The sequence below is a fragment of the Rhamphochromis sp. 'chilingali' genome, assembly GCF_963969265.1.
Source record: "Rhamphochromis sp. 'chilingali' genome assembly, chromosome: 22".
Classification (NCBI taxonomy): Eukaryota; Metazoa; Chordata; class Actinopteri; order Cichliformes; family Cichlidae; genus Rhamphochromis; species Rhamphochromis sp. 'chilingali'.
This window is the reverse complement of record NC_137950.1, coordinates 28,506,733-28,529,248: the sequence shown is the minus strand read 5'-3', so window position 1 is coordinate 28,529,248 and position 22,516 is coordinate 28,506,733. Positions and strand designations below refer to the sequence as shown.

The following is a 22,516-nucleotide window of genomic DNA, read 5'->3' as shown; positions in this document are numbered from 1 at the left end:
TGTTTCGTTTGTTCTATTTTGAAACTTAAACGCTTTAGCGGCTGCCTTTTGTGTAGTTTGCAATATTTGCCTTTATTTATCTGAAAAAGTCTCATGTTCCTTAAGTACATCTACCCTGTTGAACTTATTATGGGAAATAAATATTTAAATCAAAACAAGCTGCTGATTATTTCACATTTTACTTGTGAGCAACGGCACATTTAAATCTTACAAATATAGTTATTTGGCTTATATCGTGATAGATATCGTTATCGCCTGAAATGAAAAAAACATATCGTGATATGAAAAAATCTCATATCGCCCAGCTCTAGGTGAAACACAGATCTGCCTTTTTGTAGCATGGCATACAGCAAGGATCTGGGTGTTTTCTGGCAGCAGCAAGCTTGAAAGTTTGCTTACTTCCTTCCATGAAATGAGGCCATCACTACAGCATCCTCCACTGTCTAACTTTTAATTAAATGATGGCACAGCTCACCGGTGCCTTCTAGAGCAGCGAGGAAGAGAAAACACAGATTAAAGTAACTGCCGCTCGTTCCTCCAGCTCAAGACTGATGTTAATATTAAAGCGGGCAGTTCTCAGGGGCAGCAAAACTTCTCTTTAAGCACAGCACACAGTCTGATGTGTTTGTTATTTGGACTCTAGGTTTAGGTTATGCTCATTAGAACAGTTTTATTCATCCTCCAGTTTAACATTATCATGTTTCAATGGAAAGAATATCAACATCAGTACTTCACATTATGATTAATGCTGCAAGAGTTACAAGGTCAGTACATTTGCAGAATCCCAGGATGATAAGAAGAGAAATAAAATGTTTTTTAAAAAAGCTGAATAGAATAAAAAAGAAACCATTTTCTTCTCCTTTGATATTCATGAACTCTAAACTCAGGAAAACACTGAATATAAAACAACATAACTGAATAATCTTCAGTAATTTAGCAATAGTTGTATCGTCATCCTGTCAAATATGAGCGTTAGTGAGTTGTTTTTATTTTAGATTATTGTAAATAAATATACTCTGTGCTTTTTATGCTAGTTTTTACAAAACAAGACTGACATGGCCTTTTACTACTTTTAGAGACAGTACTAGTAATAAAAGTATTTGATGAATTTGCATTATAATTAGCCGTAATCGAGTCGCACTGGCACTTGAATGAAGTCTCGTCGGTGGTCTCTCATCAGCGCAGAGCCATTTCCCTTTATACGCTTGTTCGACTCACTGCGGTCTCCTAAATCATCGATGTCCTACTGAGAAAAATACACCAGCATGCTTTTCCACACTTTTCTGAAGAAAGTCTCGTCTTTCTGAGATCTCTTCTGTTCGGGGCCAACTCTGAATCTTCCCACACTGATTTCAGCTCGTCCATTTTATGTGCAGCTTACAGAAACTGTGAGATGACCACGCTTAGGACACAGATCGTTCGTGTGTTTCATAAAGGGACAGAACATATCTGCAGACACTTGTTTAATGCATATTTCTGCATATTGAGCAACGATGTCACAGATATTCACATTAATCAGCAGTAACACCAATCAAAACTACAATCTCATCATGAGAGGAATGCGAGGCTGATGAGAGGTAAGTGAGAACTGTGCATAGTTAAAACCTTTTTCTTTGTTTCTGTGTGTGTTTATTTTTTTATGGGCGTCTTGTTGAAGATAAGAGGAAGTCAGCTCGTAGCCAGCTTGGCTGTGATTAATGATCTCCCTCTGCCGCTTGTGTGCTCTTGTTCTTCACGTGTAAACACACTTAGCTGGCTCCATCAGACACATTTCTGCGTTACATAACCAGGCTCAGTTGATAAGTCGCTTTAATGGAAATGTTACGAATGGAAAGAGATGCGGTTGTTTCTACATTTATGTGCCGACGCTTTTTTGTTGTGATCATTTCAGATGCAAAGAATAGAATCGCACCCTTTGCTCACATTACAATACTGATTTCTGATCAGCTGTAAAACAGACACCAAATATAGCATGAAATACAAATAGGTTATATACTGTAAATGTAATTATAGTTTAATAACTCTGAACCCTGCTTGTTAGATATCATACGCTACTTTCTGATATCCGAGTTCAAAACTATCCTGCTAATATCCAAAATTACAGCATAAACGGTATATAAACGATGGGCATAGCAACCACGATGTCACCCTTTCTGTTTTCAGCTATAAATTTACACCTGCTGACTTCGAGGGAATTATATTTGGATGATTTCTAACTTAAAAAAAATAAAAAAACATTGCTTGTGGCTAGGTCCATCTTTTATGTACCGTCTATAGGATCAACTCCCTTTTGGGGATTTTATTATTGTTATTATTATTATGTTGTTGTTGTTGTTAGAAGTCTGCCACATGTATCTGATAACCAGGTTTTATTTGAAACACATATGCTGTAGGCCTTCTACTCATGAAGATGGGACCTTACTATTTGGGTTTCTTATGACTAGGATCAGCGCTGAGACATCAAAATCAATTTCATTTTATTTTTATGGCTGGCAGGCTCCTCTGGAGGGAGTTAACACAATAGTCTGTTATTACTTTCGCCCTTTTGGCAGTTTGCGTTTACTTTCCTCTCAGTGAGACACAGAAAGCTTTAGCTGTAAGAGCTGGATGTGGAGGTAGTCTTTAACCTCTCCATGTAATGAATGAATTTACCTACAGCCGTACACTGCTTAACATCCCTCTGCGCAGCTCGGTGTCATTTTGAAGAAAACGCTGCAAACGGTACCGATAAGCTTTTTGAATGGCCGTTTCCACCACAGACAGACATGTTTCATACTCAGCAGAGTTTTTGCACCAGTGATTTAGACCATCTTTAATGTGAAAACTCGGTGATTACTTGGACACCATCTCCCTCTGTGCACAGGCCTTAAATGCTGATCGGGCTCACTGTCAGCAGAAACCAGAAGCAGTGTTTGGCCAGATTTATATTTGTGTAAAGGCGGAGCTTTTGGGTGAAGAGTGGCTGATTGGCAGTAACATGAAAAGCAAGTAGGAATCTAATTAGGGCTCCATACCTGAGGGTGATCAGGCTTAATGTAGTGAAGCTGCATGAATAATGGAGAAGGAGCTGTGGTGAAGAAATGCACTTGGATGTGCAGTATATCAATTATCCAGGGATGCTTTTATAAACATTTGCATCCTATATTCCATATACGTTCCTTTCTCATGCATATGCAATGGCAGCATAAGGATTATTTAAGATATAACAGAATTCATGATCTGAGAGATTACATTGACATACTCCTCGTTTATTCAAGTTTTTGGTCTTTTCGAGGAGGTTAAAGTTTTATTTTGATTCTTCTACTGTAGCTACACTTGATTTTTCTACTTGTCATTGTTTCAGCCTACTTAAATGTAATTATTATTACATTATGCAATATTATTATGATGATGATAAACCAAAAAGCTGCTGTTGCCAAATATTTCCCCCCTTCCTTATACAGTCTCTTTAGATAGATCAACCATGTGTAAGTACAGTATGGCTTTTTAAACTAGGTTTTAATACCAGACCCGTTATAACGCAGTACGTCTGCAATAAATCCTAAATAGAATAAAGAAAATGAGTTATGCCCCAAAACACATTCAGGGACTACAGTTTAGTCTAAGCTTGCAGCCCTTTATGTCTACATGCTGTGAGTAAAGGATCTTAGAGGAGGAAGGCTTTAGGCTTCAGATAGAGGAGACCGGTTTGGCAGCTTCTGCTAATTAAATGTCTCCTTTTACGTTTTTCGGTTTCCTTTTGAGTTCACATGGCATTCTAGGAAGATGACATAATCACGAGGAATTCAGTAAATAAACAAGTGACCTCCTCGGTAAACCGCAGATTTATTTCCTGTAACTCTTAAAGAGTAAAATTCTCAGGAAATCAGGCAGAGAGCTGACGGAGGGGGAAACCGCTCCGTCAGTCACTTCCCGGTGATTGACTGCACCCTTCTGGCTGCTCTAACCTCGCGACGGTCGGAATGCGATACCTGCAAGCGGCTCCACCTCCGCTGTTTTTATGACTCATGAATGGCCTTCATCTTCCTCTGCTGCTGCCACTTTTTTGTCACCATTTATTATTCCAGTGTGGGTGATTGGTGCATGTTCAGCCTTTGTTCGCCTACATAAACAACTTTGTTTAGTTCTAAGAGATTGCTCTTTTCTGCTAAATAACCAGATTCAGCCACATGAATGTCTTTATTGTGTAGCACTGAGTTTTACCACCTGCCTATGAGGAGTGCACAGAGCACATTATTCACCCCATCACAGAAACTGGGTGGTGAAAAAGGCTCATAATTAATGGGTATATGTTTCACTTTTGGAAAAAAGGATGATTTTAGCATGAGCAGTCATGCTTTCTGTCTTTGGTTAAACTATAGATACTTGTAGACAGTATCTTACATAGTATCCAGTTTTTAACAAAAGAGTTGCTTTATTTTTGTCAACTTTTAAGCCACAGTGGATCATCTCTCTTCATTTCATCCTGTCACACAAACCCTCGACATGTCTCCCTTCATTACATCCATGAGTCTTCTCTGAGGTCTTCCTCTTTTCCATCTTTAACACGTTTTGTCCAGTATATCCACCCTTCCTCCTCTGCAAATGCCCAGACCATCTCAGCCATCCCGCTCTAACTTTGTCTCCAAAGTAACGGATGCTCTTTTACTAATATTTTGTTTTCATTTTAACCGGAAATTGGTGATAATTAACATAAAACTTAGACGTAGAAGAACAAACAAAAAGTTGGCTGAACTTTGATTAAAATGCAAAAGAAAACCGAGCTTGTGTCTCTTCGTGTGGTAGGATTTAAACCCCCAACCAGAATTTAAATAGTTCAGATGTCCAAAATCTTTGTAATATCAACTGTCAAATATGTCACAGGAATAGATTATATGCATATTTTTCATGACTGCACTCAACCTAGTCTCCGGCACAAATGGGGCTCTGTGCTTCCAACTGTAATCACTTTGTAGTGAAGAGTGAAAGGATGAGATTAATTGCTGGTTGTCTGCAGCTGTTGCCACATCTTACCTGTCAGTCGGGGTCTATTAGACTCATTAAACACCAACACCAGCACAGACAGCCGATCGCTGTGAATGTGTCTTCTTCCTGAAGACCAGTGACCGTCTGTATGAAGACACAGGTTCAGTAAGGAGTGGAGATGACATAGATCAAATAATCATACCATACTCTTATTTATTCCTACTTTTATTACAGTCATAATCTCGACAGAGTTTTAAAGCACTCGCAGTGATAAAGTGTGTAAATGACCCCCAGTGAAGGATTATCGTAAAGCTAACGAGCATATGTAGTTAAGGTTCGGCACAGTATTACACTGTAATAAACACTGCGTGGCTATGAGAGTGTTATTGGTTAAAAAGCAGGAAAAATAAATATTTCTAGAGTTAGTCGGTTCCATAGAGAACTACAAGCCTAAACAATTAAATGCATGATGAACCACTCTCTGCAAAAGCCCTCACTTAACTCCTAAATGTAACATCAGCAGATAGAAAATCCACCACTGCTTATTTCACAATAATGTCTTCACGGCCAATTTTCTCAATAAGGACGAGTGGAAGTGAAAGCCTTCCTGTTTTAATGTTGATCTCTGTGCATTAGATTGCGTGATAGTGTTATTTTGGTGCCTGCACATTTATTTCCACAGATGATTTTTAATTAAATCTCTCAGCCGGCAGAGCGCTATGGCTACATTTTAATTGGAGCACTTACTATTTAAAGGATGAGCTAAAGCTTTACATGAACACAAGCTTACTGTGACGATATTGTTCAGTTTTGCTTTTAAAATTTAGATTTTCTTTAATAATTCAGCAAATTCTTATTTCTATTCAATTATATACAGAAAAAGTCTGAAGAAGCTTTTTTAAAGAGTCAGAAAAGAGTCAGCTTTCCCCTTTGTCACGAGGTTGTTGCCACAGAGAGTAGCTCCACGTGTGTTTTACACCAGACGCTCTTCCTGACACAACCCCAAAAGGGATTTTTGGCACAGATAAAACAAAAATGAATATCATGTCAATAAAATACATCTACAGTGTGTAAAATCAGTTTAACTGGAGTGAACCAGTTTAAAGAGCTGTGAAAACACAAACTATGGACAAAAGTGGTCGAGGGTCAGGTAATGACGTGAATTAATAGTACCTAAACGGGGCTCAGGTTGCTGTGAGAAGGTTACGCGAGCTTATAGCAGCACAACTAAGGGATGGTTTAGGGTGACCTGATCCAGCCCTAATTATAAGATTTATCCAGAAGGAACGTTTTGAGGCTAATCTGGAGAAGAGGGTGTTTGTTTGGTGATCCCAAACCGGTTCCATAGGAGACGGGTCTGAGCTGAAGGCTCCGCCTCCCATTCTACTGTTAGAAACTCGAAGAACCCCAAACCAGCCCGCAGTCTGAGAGCAAAGTGCTCTGTTGGGATAATATAGCACTATGAAGTCTTTAAGATATACTGAGGCCTGATCATTCAAGGCCTTGCATGTGAGCAGAAGGCTTTTAAATTAAATTCTGAATTTAATAGAAAGCCAATAAAGAGAAGCTAATATGGGAGAAATATGCGCTCTGGTACTCTCGCTACAGCGTTCCAGATCAACTGAAGGCTTTTCGGGGAGCTTTTAGGGCAACCTGATAACAAAGAATTCAAGCAGTCCAGTAAATTTCAGCTTTGCATAAAATACTTCAGATGATTTCTTTTTATACATTCAGTTTCCCATGTTGTCGGTAAGTGTGATGTTGATGGTGAGGCAGGAATATTTTCTAAAGAACACATGATTATGCTTCATTAAAGGACTAATTAGTACATCTGGTGCTGCTTAGTGTGTGATGGTGGTTATAGCACAGTGTTAGGTCATTTAAGTGCTGCTTTCTCTTTTTTAAAAGCTCCAGTCTGCCATCCACAGCACTGGTGCTAGTTCAAACAGCCAGTTGCACATGACAGTGCGTAGGCTTCTAAGTTTCCCTGCAAACCACCGAGCCGCGGTCATTAACGCCTCATCCAGGAGCTCCTTGCTGTCTGGCACTCAGAGAATGTTGTTTCACATTATGTGACACCGTGGGAATCTGAATGTTTTCACTTACGTAAGCGAGCCTGCGTTCATTCTAATTTTGCCTTTGTGTGCCTCAAGGTGATTGTGGATGTGGACGAGTGGCTCCACTTGTTTGGTGGAGAGGAGCCATTCTGCACCCTTACGCAGTACAAGCACTAAATGGACTCAGTGGGCTGAGCCGGTGAAGGAAGTTGAATGAGTTTAAAAGCTCGATATAGCTCGGAAAGAGCGGATTTCAACTAATCTGCGGGAAATTTAGAGCACCAGTCACTGTGATCACATAATAGATATGTGATCAGACAGCCTGAGGGGCCTGACTTCTTTCTGTCTAATTCACGGTTTTCAGGTCTGATGTGCTGTGACATTTTCGATTTAATTTTCAAGGCGGCACACGAAAGCCCAATTTGTCTGCTTTTTATATGTCATGATTGTGATGTATGATGCCTGAGCCATCGAAATTCTGTCCATTATCTGAAGTCATTTAAAGCTTTGATTGTTAAACGGTTGATTCACCCACTTCACATAACAGTTTTCGGGGGTTTTGAGAATAATCAAGACACCGCATCTCTGAACTTCTGTAAAAATACATTTCTGGAAAGAGATTTTGTTCTTAAAAACTTACTCCAGAGTGTATCAGTTTATTAATCACCGGAGTAGATGTTGCGCATTTCCAGTCCAGTTTATGGCGTCCTACTTTTTCCTTGAAACTTGTATTATCAGTCGAGTGTCTGGATTAAGATTGTCCTCCATGTTTTTGTTTCATGTGCTTTCTTTTTGCTCCTAGTATGTGGAGGCCATCAGTAATAAGCAGAGTGAGCTGGATAACTACATCGCTGAGGGCTACAAGAACGCTCTGTCTGAGGAGAGGAGGAGGTACTGCTTCCTGGTGGACCGTCAGTGTGCTGTGGCCAAAAACAGCAGCGTCTACCACAACAAGGTGAGAAGATATTTGATATGTTTGAATTGCTGTTGCTCCTACAACACCATCATTTATGTTGTTCCAAAACCTGAAAAAACAAGAACTTTTATAGGTTTTAAAAGTTTTAGTTTTTTTTAGTTATCTTTGTTTTTACAGTCACAAGGCTGTGACATCACAACAACACGATTGGTCTTCTCACTGACTGTTGGTCGTGGTAGGACCACATTCATAGCTCACTGGTAACTGAGGCATTTCCCAATAAGGGTAGCAGGCTAAAATGCTGTTTTAGGACTTCCAGTTGTGTAACAGGTTTGTGTTATTGTAGGGTCTTTAACTTCCAATGTAAATCGCCTTGAGGCAACTGTTGATGTGATTTGGCGCTACTGTATATAAATAAAAATAAATAAAATTGAGCTTTGGGGCTTTATCAGCTTTATATTTGTATTCCTGGAAACAAATGATGATGCGCAGATCAAAATAATCATTACTTATCTCATAGTGAGTCTTTATGCAGCCCCTCAGTTTATCTTCATCATCTTAAAAAAGATGTTTACCTTTAAGTTGTTACAACTTTAGGACCACCCAGCTTCAACCTTATTGTTTGGCTTCAGAGCCTCGGCGAAAGTATGAATGTATGTTCCCACTTGTTTGGTGGGGAGGAGCCATTCTGCACCCTTACGCAGTACAAGCACTAAAGCACTAAAATCCAATATTTCACTCCAAATGAATGATCATGTTTTCTGCCACTTTTACCGCACATACCGTACAAGCTGTGATAGGAGACGTGTGCCGCTTTATCGTCTTCCTTTACCAATCGCGGTGACCTTCTGCATTTTTCATGTATTAATTCCATGAAAAACCCTAAAGACGCCTCAGATGCATCAGCCAATCACGACTCCTGTATCGCACTCCCTCACAAATGGTAAAATGTGAAAATGTCCGTTTCCTGTTTTGTCTGTTTTGTACAAATGTAAAATGTCAATTATTTTTAAAAAAAAAAGTAGCAAAGGGAAGTGCGAGAGGATGTAGAAGAGGAGGATGGGAGGGAGTGTGGAGGTCGGTGGGAGGGAGAGTGACCTACTTCTGCAAGAACACTTGGTTCAGACTCACTGTGTGTGGGTGTGAAGTGTCTGAATGGGTGATTGATAGACAGAGGGAGGAAGCACAGAACACAAACTGCTGCTGTGATGATAAAACAGCCTTAAAAAAATTGTCTTAGAGGAGTTCACATTAATACTTATTTTTGAAAAAACGGTTCCCACTTTCAGCTTTATCAGTGGATGTGAGGCTCTGAAAGACTCTGATAGTTGAATTAAACTCATGTGGTGATGATAATAATCATTTGTAGTCACCCTATTTATTTAGATTTATATAAATGTATTTTTGGGTGGTTGTGAAGCTCAGGACCAGGTAGTTGCTTCAGACTCAGGGAAGCAGCTGAGGTATCACTATGTCGCCGTTTCTTTGGTTGTAAGAGTATTAGAAATGAAATGTAATCCTAAGTTATTGCTGCTTCGCTCCACTGAACTGTTGAAACCCTGCAGGTCCGGTACTTCTTAGTTACCCTCAGGAGTACATGTACTGTGAGATGACTTCTGAAGCTCTCTGTTACTTTGGGAAATCTCGTGTTTTATTAGTTACTGTAGGCGAGCGGCTCTCTCGTGCTGTTGTCAATCAGCCGAAAAGAAAGAATGAAAGAAAACAGAGCCGCCTTCTCCTTGTCGATTTCTGTCATCACTGCTAAAGCTCTGCCCACCTACGCTCCACCTTAACTATGTGAAAAGCTTAGATTGTTATGACTCATCTTTTTCGCCAACATCCACATGAACCGAGAGAGATTTTTATGAAAACACAAAGTTTTGCGTGGGTCATACTTCATTCATCGCAATTTCACTGATGCAGGTACAAAAAGGAAGCGCTAACAGTGTTTCCTTCTGACCTGCTTTGTTCAGTGATAATTTAAGTCCCCTGAAACAACAAAAGCTGCATTAACTGTGGATAATCTACGTATGTTGTGTACTCACAGCCTTATAGCCACAGGTGGCGTGAGCTGACACGGCCGTCTCTGAGCCCGACGACCAAACTCTCCGTAGAGAACAAGTTTGAATCGCCACTTACATGATGTCACTTTATCAGTGCGAATTAGTTCTTGCTGCACTTTTTTTCCCTTTGTGTATGTGTGAGTTTGTTTGATCATCCAACCCACACGCAGACACCTGACACTGTGGCCCACATGCACTCAGCGGGGCCAGACAACCTTGGAACCACGCTGTGTTTATCCTCCACACCAGCCTGGCATGGTTAAAAGCTGTTTGCAGAGCAGATTCTGCTCGCCGTCTTTCTTTATTCATGAAAACTCAGAACTTCATCATTTATTCACTGATGACAAATGCAAATGAGAAGTATCTTTATGTAACTGAACTACTGTATAATGTATGGCTTCTCATCCCTCGTGGCCTGCGCTGACTGCATGTTCTTTCTCCTTTTTCCTTTTCCCTTTTCCTTGCATCACCTTTTTGTCTGCTCGGATTATGTAAAAAAAAAAAAGTGTTGTTATATTGATGCCTACAGGGGAAAAACACTTACAGAAGCGGCTTTATTTCAGAAGGTAAACAAACTAGAGAAATATATGTACACCCACAGCAAACAGGGGCAAGCGCTGCTCCCAAAAAAACAGAAAAATTAACAACTCACGCTGTGGAGCTCCAGCTTTACCTGTTTATTGCGCCACAAAAAAGTGATATTCACAGCACATCTGTGAGCTTTTTTCCTCTTTTTGTCAGCCAGGTTTTTTCTTACAAATAAGAAATATTTTATTTCTTTCTGGAATATTACATAACTGCTTAAGTGGCATACGGCGCATGTGCAGAAGAAGTTGTAAAGTGAGTAGTGACTTTGGCGGATCCGCTGCGCTCTGCTAGTACCCTCTCATTTCCTTTCAGCTACAGATTCAAATGATTTAAAACTTACACATTATTTTGACTACCAAGTATTTCTCATCTCTTTCTTTCAGGGGAAGGACCTTTTAACTCAGAAGATCCCACTGTGGCAGCAGGCTTGTGCTGAGCCCAACAAACTGCCAGACCGTGCCATGTTTCTGGCCCAGCAGATGAGTGGTGCAACGGGCACCATGCCTCCTGGTGCTCATCACCCCGGCCTTCCCATCTCTGAGCCTATTCCTGGTGCTAAACCCCTGCCAGTGCCTCCAGAGCTGGCAGCCCTCAGGGCCAGCGGTGGCATGGGACAGCAGGTGAGTTCTTCTTCTGGCCTCATTTAGTTTGCCAAACACTGGTACACCCGTGTGCTTTGTTTCTTCACGCTCACTTACGTGTTAGAAATAAACATCTGTTACTATTGTGTTCCAGTGAGCTCGCTGTGGGCTTGTTGTGATAGAGATTCAAGCTTAGACTACAATGTACAATAGACTGTATGTAAAAGATGGGTGTAGCCACCATGATGTCACTCACTGGTTAGTGAATTTCCATGAAGTCTTCTGCTGTTTTCACTGTTTCTAGCCATTGGAAAACAGCACAGTTCAAAGAGTCGCCCCCTGCAGGCAGTTAGAAAAAATGCACCCAGAAGCTATGTCAGTCTTTTTTTAAAGAGTTTTCGGTTATGGACACTTTCTAACTCTTGAGGTTTGAGAATGAGCGGTCAACTGCATCGGGGAATCCCTCAACACATCCTCACAAAATCTGGGTCAAGGGAAATGAAATCATTTGGTCCTTATATCCTCAGGCTCTTTGGCACCCTGCCCCCTTCCTTCTCCTCCTGCAGGCTCAAAAATGAACACAGACTTTCAAGATTCAAAGACTTCATCATTTTAATTACGGTGGTGCAGATTAGTAGAGTTTTATAACGGCAGACTAAATATACTTTGAAATTCTTTTTGCCGTCTCCCAGCTACTCCTTAAGCTTATCTTCAAATCAGCGTGAACTCAAATAGTGTTTTCACTAATCACAATTTCATGACCCAGATCTGCTCTCCTCCTTCATTATCACTAATGAGCTTCAAGATGTTGCGTAACAGCCTTTTGTGACGTAACGAGAAAAAATGTTTGCATTTTAATTGCCTGCATGCAGAGGCTGATGGGAGGTGTGGAAGGAGGGATGCCTGTGATGAATGGTACGGCCGGCGTTCATGGAGGAGAAGACTACCAGCAGTGGATGGAGGGCAAAATCGCCCAGGGCAAAGCCTCACCGCAGACTCAGCGGCACGGAGGCGAGGTGTACTCCAACACCCTACCTGTGCGCAAGGCCGCCCCAGCCAAGAGCAAGACCACACTGAGTAAGGACACACACTGTGGGCTACATTTATTCTGTCGTGGTGTTTAATCTAACATGTCCTGGCAATAATCACACTAACGCTGCACTTTTCTGCTGAGCAAGGATGCTGATGAAAGGACTCGTTAACTGACTTCATAATCCTAAATGTATTTTAAAATTAAGAAAGGCTCAAAAGACTATATGTAATATAAAAGTGGCAGACACTTTCTCCAGTCCTGCATGGCTGTTTTAGTTTTAGAGAACATTTGCAGTTTGGTTCAGTCTTATCAGCCTTATTTCAGCCCCAGCTCTATCTGTCATGATAGCTGTGTGGCAGGCAGGATGAGGACCCAAAATGCAAACTCACGGACTCAGGGGATAAACTCAAAATCACAGCTTTAATGCTGGAAGGCAGATCACAAGAAATACAAAACTTAAACCGGGAACAATAACTAATACTTGCAGAGAGACACAGGGAAATCCACGCAGCTATGAGGGAGACTACGACACAGAACTGAGGGAGACGCAGACATAAATACACAGAGGGTTAACGAGGGAAGTGGGAGCACACGGGGAACACAGCTGACACAGATAATCATAACGAGACAGGGCAGGAGTGAACACAACATGACGCATACTGACGAGAGACTGTCAAAGTAAAACAGGAAGTACAGAGGTTCAGACAGGAGGAGAGAGCACGGGGAGAACACAGACATAACAGGCTGGGGAAAACATGGAATAAAACACGAAAGGGGACAAGGGCTCATGAATACATAGAGGGGCACACAGGGGGTGAGAGTCACAAAGGGAAAGCACACAGGGAACCACATAACAGGGCAACTCAGGAAACAGAACCTAAACAGGGAACTGAATACAAAAATACAAGAGAACTAAGAATACTGGGCCAACACGGCCCAGGACCATGACACTAGCAGCTCGTTTCACAAAGAAAGCTCCACAGTGTCTCTCTGCACAGCAATAAACAGCAAAGTGACGACGAGACTTAGCTTCAAGAAGAAAGGAACCTCTAGCAGTCACATATAAAGCAGTCAGATATAGGTGAAAACACAAAAGAGCAAAGTCTGAGGAAAAAACAACATAATTACAGCAGTAATATTCAAGAGGATAGAAAACGGCACTCCAAATAAATGGTTCTCTTTGTTTCCGGCAGCTGGATATATGAAAAGACCATCGTTTGCTTGGCAGAATATTGTGAGCCAGTGTTATTTCAGGGCGGTGAGTTTGCCAGCTTGTTGTGGAGTTGTTCTGCTGTTTAGTGGCAAAATGAAAATATCTCGAAAAGCAAATTTAACTTGGCATTCAGCGTGCTTTTAATCACAGTGAATGTACTGGAAGGTATATTTCCAGAAAAGAATTACTGCATCTCAGATATAGAAAAAGCTAATGAGATGACCCGGCTGCCACACACATGCTCGGTGCCGTTTTAATAAGAAAGAGGCCAAAGCAAGTGGGAATAGAAGGAGATGTGATAATAAAACCAAAGTAAGACGGTACATTTCTGAGTAAAAATAGATTCAGAGGAGAATATTTCACAAAAATGTGAATAATATAAAAATCTACATTGAATAAAATCCCTGTAGACATTCTGTATGTTTCAAGCATCGTTAAGGGCTTTGTAGCAAAAACTGAAGTTTATGGCAGTGTGATAACAACTCTCTTCCTCCTCCTCCTCATCTCCACAGCAGAGACCCGCACGCTGCCCCGGTCCAGCTCCATGGCAGCAGGTCTGGAGAAAAACGGAAGAACTCGTGTCCAGGCCGTCTTCTCCCATGCTGCCGGTGACAACAGCACGCTGCTTAGCTTCGCTGAGGGCGACGTGATTACCCTGCTGGTACCCGAGGCCCGTGATGGCTGGCACTATGGAGAGAATGAGAAGACAAGGATGTGAGTGCAAAATGAAATGCAGCAAAAAAAGCGACAAATGCAGTTCTGTCAGGATCACTGTAGTCAAAGCTGAGTCGTTATTTCCACCTGCAGTGATTTATATTCGGCCCACTTGGAGAGAGGAGTGACAGAATAGAGGAATCTGCGACAAACAGACATAATGTTAAATAAGTCAGAAATGGCATGATCAGCATGAAGTGGAGGAGCTGGGGCGAAGAAGGGTTGCAAAGTGGGTTGCAGCGGCAACTGCAGACTGTAGGTGAACAGGTCAGCCAATGCTGTGCATTTGATTTTTGTGTTGTTTATATTTGATGTCCTCCTTCTGCAGGCGTGGCTGGTTTCCCTTCTCCTACACACGGGTGATCACTGAAGGAGACTCTATGCGGCAACTTCGAGTACACAAGTGGGTGTTTGCACTTTGCAGACTTCATTGTTTTGAATGCATAATCAAACTGAATGTTATTAAGTTAAATATTAATATTATTCACAGAAACTTAATGATTTTGTTGGTTAACCTGCCAGATCTCCTTTACCAGTAGAGTTGGGGTTTTTACATAAATATTAATGTGAGATGTTACTCCTTACTCGGGCAGCGGGGTGGAGCTGCGTTGTATTACAGCAATGATGTAATTGTGCACATGTACAGTGCTTGTGAGTCCATCAAATGCACTGAAGCATTTTTCAGAAGCATCCCAGAAACGGCTCTCTGTTCTGTGCGGCACAAAATGCACAGCGAGTGTATTTTGGCCAAAGTCATGTCAAACTGCACAGAACAGATGAAATGGGCAGGAAAAGCATTAGGAAGCTGATCAATTTTCAAAATAAAAGACCCTGGCTAAAATCTTCTGAAATGCTTTGGTTGGGATTTGATGCTGTGTGAAGGATGACACAAACCCCACCGAAGACGAAGCATCCCACACACAAAAAATGCACTTAGGAGCTGGTGAAAGCCTCTGTCTGCTGAACGTAGTCACACATCGATGAAGCAATGAGCGAGGAGGGGAGGGAGGTGGTCTCACACACACACACACACACAACCCCGTTCAGCTATCCTAGTGAGGACCTTCATTGACATAATGCTTTCCCTAGCCCCTTACCCTAAACCTAACCATAACCTAATTGTAACCCTGACACTAAAACCACATTTTGAGCCTCAAAAATGGCTTTAAATGCCTTTGTGAGGACCAGGTTGTGTGTCCTCACAAGCAGTTTTCAGTCCTCACAAAGATAGCTAGACAGGAACACACACACACACACAAACAAACGTAACAAACTCTATATACAAATATCAGACTCTAGGCTATACTGCCTCAAAATAACACTGCGATATGACGTACTCATACTGGGAACAGTAATGCATGTTATTGTATTACATTGCATAAATATAATGTGATTGCACTGCCCCAGCACTCAAAATGATATTGTACCTTGCAGCAAAAGTAAACCAATCATGAAAGTACTTCCAAAATCAAAATCAGTCCCCTGATGACTCGCCCATATACCTTCCCTACCTAGAGACATCAAATGTTAGCGCCTGATTGGCCCAGGAGGAATTGCCCGATGGGGGATCACATGATTTACAGTTTCCTCCTTTTCTGTGTACTTCTTTGTGTTTCTAGTCTCCACCATGGCAAAAGCAGCAGCACGGGCAACCTTCTAGAGAGAGAAGACATGGCTCTCCCCGTCCCTGATTATGGCATCCACTCCCGTATGGCAGCACAGAGCGCTGCTGCGCTGCACGGCAGACAACAACGCCCCTACAGTGTGGCGGTGCCAGGCTTCTCACAGGTGGGGGGCCTGCAAAACAAGCACACAAACACATGCAAACTCTCATCCACCCACATGGGTTCACACATGACACACGAGCAGTCTCACGAAACCTGGCAAAGATCTCGTCTGTCTCAGAAAGTTTGGAGGTAGCTTCCCCCTACGTGCTGCCAGCCGGAGATGCTTCGCTTTGACTCGCTCTCTCTTAGCTTACATAAACGCACAAATCAGCTCTGCCTCGCTTCACATTCCTGGTCACAGAGGGTCGAGTGTAAGATGAGGCACAGCTCAGATTGCAGAGGTCTACCGCTGTCGCTGAAGGAAGTGCTTCTGACAGGCATCAGCTGATAACAGAGTCGGCGTTCAGCCAGGCTAAAGAGAAGGCAGCTGTGGTGATGGAGGCAGCTTAATTTTTCAGAAGGAAAAATCAAAAGTAGCCTTACGCAACGGTAAACTTCACTACTGGCCCACCTTCCCTCCTACGCCTCACCTGGAACATTACATGTGGGCGATGCCTAATTGCTCAGCAGTCATGTAACATCAAGCTTTGAAACATCTCTGCTGACATTTAAGGAAAAATGTGTTTTGTAATTTTGGTCAAGGATATGTATGCGTGGAAGTTATTCGGTCATTCACTTCTGATTTGATCTTTAATAAAGCACAAAATTTTGTTTGTTTAATATGAACATGAAAATGGAAAATATGTTAAATATATTTTACACTGTTTCACTTTTAAGTCATCAATTTCAACCAGTCAGTGAAAGAATAATGAGATGATAACCAGGAGAGGGGCTGATGTATATTGTAGTGTATTTTCCTACCATACAGCTTCTTTAACATCTCCAGTTTTCGTTTGATGATGCTGCATCTTCTTCTTTATGTTTCTTTGTCGCCACCTTCTGACTGCTTTTGTCATTGCAACAGTTCACGACGTTTCAGAACCAGGCTCAACTAAACTCAATTTTTTATTTTGGTTAACAAAAATTATTTTTGTTAAGAGCACATTTTGTAAAATGTGCCTTTAAGAGAGAATGCAGTAAAATTTAAAAAGTAAATTAAAAAAAATAAATTTATTAATAATAAATATTATTAATTAATATTTATTTGCTCAATAAATAACAATTTATTTTTACAGATCTTTTACATTTGTGTCTTCTTGTTTTTAATAAACAGTTGAAATTGTTAAGCACTGTCTTTACCTTATTATCTTATTAGCTTATATTATCTCATCATACTGGTATGAGTGACAGTTAATGTGGTTTTCATGCTTTATTTCAGAGTTCATATTTAAAGTGCACAAACTAAACGTTTCTTTCTTCTTTGATTATGTCTTTGCAGCAGGGAGTCGAAGAGTATGAGCCCCGCTTCCCCACAAGGTAAGAACCACTCAGCTTGATTCAGTCAGTGTGTTTTTTGTGTGTGCCAGGAATCAGCTTCAACTCAGTTCCAGTTCAGTCATTTCAAATGCACTCGGCAGTGTTTGTGGGTGGGAAGCCAAAGTGGAATTCTGTCCCGTTGGCTCGAGGGCTGGAATCTGAGGCATCAGTGAGAGTTAGTTTACCAAACAGCTGAAGATGGAGAGATGAGGGATTGGGACAGATCCTGGTGCATGCCAAGTTCAGACCCACAAACAGACAACCAGCAGGACACACCACACTCTTTGTGTTGTTTTTCTTAGTTCTCCTCTGTTTGCAGCAGCGTGATAGGAATCCATAGGTGATAAGATGGTGCAGTTCTGACCGCATAATGGTTTTAAAGAAGGCTGGCTTTATCTTTAAGTCATCCATTAGTAACAATTGTTTCTCTCTGTAAAACTAGATTACATTAATCATCTCTTAGTGCTGTTTTGTCAAAGCCACCGTGTGGCTCGTCCATGCCCAGTGAGTCCTCTGGTGTTTAGAAGTGCTGCTGTTTTAACACAAATCATACTTTAGACACCTAAACCAAGTAGTTTTTAATGGCTAATCCCAAGCCAGCAGTTTTTGGTGCGTAAACCTGACGAGTCAAAGTGAAAGTAAAAAAGTGGGGACTGTTATGCAGTCTCGATCTGGGCCCAAACTAGGATCCTTAACTGATAGACCTGCTTGTGGGCTCCAAAAAGCCAGTATTCCTGAGTCCAGAGGACATTGTGCATGAAATGGGGAGTCACAGGAGGCACCTGACAAAGTGGCAGTTAATTAGACCTCAGGAAGAGAAATAGTTGATTAATTTAAGTGTAAGTCGTTTTAAGTTTCCTTTTGTTCATTAAGTTAAGAAAGAAAATCATGCTTTGACTCCACGGCACCTTCCCGTCACGCCACCGCCCCCCACGCTCCATGCAGCTCCTTCTGTCTGCTAACTGCACTCACTCAATCCCTGCTCGTTAAAACCACATCCACATTTTGCTTTAAAATGAGGCTCAGATCCAGTTAAACTTGTAGGTTATGCTTGTCATGTCAGAGGGTAGACGAGGTTTCTGCGTCTGCGTGTGTCCTGGTTTTGTGTTTGCTGTTGTTTCTCCTGAGCCAGCCCACCTGGAAGCCTCTCCCTCTCTGTGTCCACAGTTCCACAGAGGGCAAATTGATTTCGACAGTGTGAGGACAGACAGACAAACAGGCACAGACTCAGCCACACGATAGGACATGCACCTCGCTGCCCATCTGTCATCCTTAACCCACCCTCTTTCCCGCCTCCCTACCTCCTTCTCACGACAATAAACTCACCCCAAGCCGGTCAGTTCGAGGAAGACGCTTGGGTGTCTTTCTTTTTCTCCCTCTGATCTCCCTCCCTTCGTCCTTCAGTCCTGCCCTGTGCTGTCTAACTGGCCAGTAGCCACACTGGGCCGCTGGTGGAGCTTTGGTGCAGAGCCAAGCCAAAACCAGAACAAAGTGGACTCTGTGCCATCCGCATATTCAAAATCAGTGTGATGGACATTTTCTGTGAGGAAAATGTAACCTTTGCTTGTCTTTCATGCATGTACATTTCTTTTATATATTGCTGGGAGTTATATTTTCCCAACGAAGGAACCTGATTTTCACTAATGTCAGTGCTCTCAGTTAGAAAGACAGTGTAAAGAATGATATGTAAATCAGGGTGTAATCCTAAAGTGGTTGATCCCAAAGAGGATTTTTATATTATGTAAAAATGACATTGCAATCAATGCTTTTACTGGATCTTTCAGTATTTAACAATAATTCTACCTTTTCATGCTGTGAGGTTTTGTATTCCTCTGACATAAGAGGCCATGTATCGCGAGTAGTGAACAGCTCATGTAAATGTTTTCACACATGAAACGTGGGGGAAAAAAAATGTGACGGGAATGTTTACTGTACATAAATGTGCCATACAGAAGTGCTTGTCATGCAGTATCTATGATCAGTTTATAAAAAAATGCACCTTATGGAAGTAATAGTCTATATTTCTGACTGTGTGTAAACAAACTTACTGTAACGTTCTCAGTGTGAGCCTCTGCGCTCGGATGGACACACAAACACACCACTCTCGGGGTCCTTTGACTGTCTGTTGTGGTGCCTGAATATTGTGCCAAGGCTGAATGGGGTCAACTAACTTACGCGAGGCTCTGAGCCGAGTTTAGTGCTGAAACTGTTTGTTCGTTAGTCAGTTAACTGATGTGTTGTGCCGATTAAGTGTTTGAAATAACTTATCAGGCTTAAATGCCAAATATTTGTTGGCTTCGGGTTCTCAAATACAGACATTTGCTGCTTTTCTCTGTTTTTATATGACTGCAAATTAAATATATTTGGGTTTTGAGCTCATTAGAAGGATATCACTTTGACATCACCAGTTAAAAAAGAAAGGATCAATTAATTGCTCATAAAAATGATTAGAGTTGGAGGCAAACTCTGGTTCATGCATGAAAGAAAAGACAACTGGTATTGCGGCGCTGCTCGGTACACGTGAAACCATTAAAAAAGTTTTTTTTATCATAAATAAAAAATAGGCATAAAGTTCATTTAAAAGATTCAAAATCCGTTTCTACTTTCAAAAATATTCACATGTGGTGCTTCTGCTGTCGGTTAACTTCTGTGATTAATGTCGTTTTATGGGAACTTAAGACTTCACATGAACCATCAGCGGTATTGTGATTAATAGAAAAAAAACTACACTGGCTACAGAGTGGTGATTATACTGTGCTGCATTCAGCCAAAGTACAGACTGAAGGCACAGCCGCCTGCAGCTTTGAAGGGGAGAGGAATTCATTTGTGGTTGAAGCCTCATTCAGCCTTCTTGTACTGCTGTCTCTGCGATTAAAAGCCTGATTCGTTTTTTTCTCCAAACCTCAGTGAGTAAAGAATGTCAAGAGAACTGTTTGTCTGATCCTTTGTGTGCTCAATAAAAATACCGGTGTGCTTGTCTGTATGTCGGCCCAGTTAGTGCCTGTCTGTGCTAACCGCTGTCCCTTTGTTGACATCTGGTGTCCACGAGCTAGCCCGCTGAGACGTAGTTTCGGCTTCTGACTGAGTGCTTTCTTCACCAAAGAGAGGAGGTTAAAAATGAAACTGTGCATCTCTCCCATTCCTCCTACACTGCAAAAAATGCTTTTACTAAATTGTTAATGAGGGAAATTGTTTGAAGAGTCTTGCAATATATTTTTTTGCAAGTATGTGATAAAGTAAGGCACATGCATAAAAAAAAAACCAACTTTCAAGTGCTGCTTTTCTGATCTGCCACTTATAGACAGAAAAATATTTCCAGACTCTGCCTGAGACCTAACACAGACCTTTTTTGCACTGTAGAAATGTTCTCCTTGCTGCACATGTCTGTTGTCTCTGTGCTCTCTTCTTCTCCTCTCCGTTTGTCTGTCACCTAACACTCGTCTTCCCCCCTTAGCTTTGCCAACCCCCCCGTCTTTTTTCATCTCTGTTTTGATGAATTTAGAGACAAAAGTCGAGTGCAAACGACTGGAAGCTGCCAGTGTTTCTTCTTTCTCCACTAAAATAGTCCAAGGTATGGCTGACATCGCTGCAGAGATAGCACACCAATCACCTGTGGCTAATAACGCCAGCATTCACTGACGTGCTCTGATTGTGAGGGGTTTTGTTGTAAAAGAGTTACAAGGAAAACATCTAAATATTGTATAGAGAATTTATGTATGTGCATGCTTTGGGGGCACCAAAAAGTGTAACACTGATGACCTCAAATGTATGGTGAATTTCTACTCTTACAAAGTATTAAATAAATTTATTCAGCTGGATATTTTTATTGTTTCTGTTCGTTTTTTCCCTGAAGGCTTTGGTGTGACATGATGAAACTTTTACGAAACACCATTTGAAGAAGCTTTTAATTAGCCTTCAAGTGCCAAACTAGCTCGTAAAACCAACGAACTTTCATTGACAGGCAGCATTTCAACTCTCGATTCTGGCTTTAAGTTTGTGCTGACTAAACTTTAGTCACCACATCTTTTCTCACAGCTAACAAACTGGGGATCGCCTTCTTGCTTTAATACATTAACAAGCGGCTCTTCTTGCACATTTGACATCACCACTCTTATCTACATTTCTGGAACCGAGACCCATCATAACCTCCCACCGGGCTTGTTGCATGTACAGTGTGTGTGTGTTCTGTGCACAGTAGTACTTACACTGCATCCTGACCTGCTATACACACCCACTGGCCTGCTCCTCCTGCTGCTAGCAAAGGTACTTTTTTCAACTCAACTGTGTGTGTGTGAGTGAGTGTGTCTGTTTGTGTATTGCGATCAACACAACGTGTTCATTTTAAGTGTTTTTTTTATTTTTGTAGTTGTTTTGCTTCACTGTGTGGTGGGTTCACATGCCTGTTTGCCTGTTTTTTAATTTAATCTTTATTTTCCCCCATGTGACACATGTGAATATGTATTGGTCATAATTTAAATGTAAACAGTCTCGGTGAATTTGTGGAGTTCTGATCTGTTTTTTGTCATGTTTCAATTTAATCTAAGTAAATGATGACAATAATTTTGGCTAATTTAGTAATATTAAACAAGATCTTTGCTGAGTTTGACTGGCAGCCTCTGCAGACGCTGTGTTTAATGTGGTGCTGATGTTGGTGAAAAAATCCTTCTTAACCTTTGGCTCAGTGAAGGTACAGCAGTGAGATCATGATGGAAAACTGTTCAGAGCAGTCATGTAAAAGTCTCACAGTGTTATCACTGAATATATCTGGCACTGTGTTACAGATAATAATGTGGAAAAAATCAAACAAAAGGAGCAACAGTACCTTCTAAATACAGGCTCCAGTCAGCTCAGTCTTGGTCTGTTTTCCCTTTTAATACCTTTAATGATACCTTGTGTTAACAGGAAACCAAATATATATGCCTTATAATGTGCAGCCATGTTAGGAGGAAGTGTGTAGTAATTTATTTCCCTGTCTCACGTTGGAAGATGTGAGTTGGTATTTGATCCTGACTGTTGACACATGGGGATTGTTTCTGCCTTTCAGTACAGGGCCTGATTACGCCCGCTTTTGAGTGACCAAAGCCCATCGTAAGTGAATAATCTTGGGTCTAAAGTGTCTTCGTGTATCCACTTGCTTTTGAATTTTTCATTATAACTGAAAGCTGCTTCATTTTTTTGTGTTTTCTTTGCGAGCTGGCTTTTGGGTTTTGGGTTATTTCCATCGCTGTTTGTTTGTTTTTAAT

The 22,516-nt window shown here is 41.3% G+C and overlaps 1 protein-coding gene across 6 annotated transcripts in view; it reads left to right on the top strand.

Moving 5' to 3' along the window:
- The window catches only part of baiap2b (BAR/IMD domain containing adaptor protein 2b), a 77,463-nt gene that overhangs the window by 51,471 nt on the left and 3,476 nt on the right, over positions 1-22,516 (top strand). For 2 of the 6 annotated variants that reach the window (XM_080872406.1, XM_080872407.1), the window contains 7 exons: positions 7,825-7,977; positions 10,973-11,209; positions 12,043-12,247; positions 13,929-14,130; positions 14,459-14,533; positions 15,750-15,918; positions 17,236-17,273. In XM_080872406.1, coding sequence (XP_080728532.1) covers positions 7,825-7,977; positions 10,973-11,209; positions 12,043-12,247; positions 13,929-14,130; positions 14,459-14,533; positions 15,750-15,918; positions 17,236-17,273 — 1,079 coding nt within the window. Of the gene's footprint in view, positions 1-7,824; positions 7,978-10,972; positions 11,210-12,042; positions 12,248-13,928; positions 14,131-14,458; positions 14,534-15,749; positions 15,919-17,235; positions 17,274-18,440; positions 22,286-22,516 lie in introns of those variants that run through there. The other 4 variants (XM_080872411.1, XM_080872410.1, XM_080872409.1 and 1 more) reach the window with 4 other exon arrangements.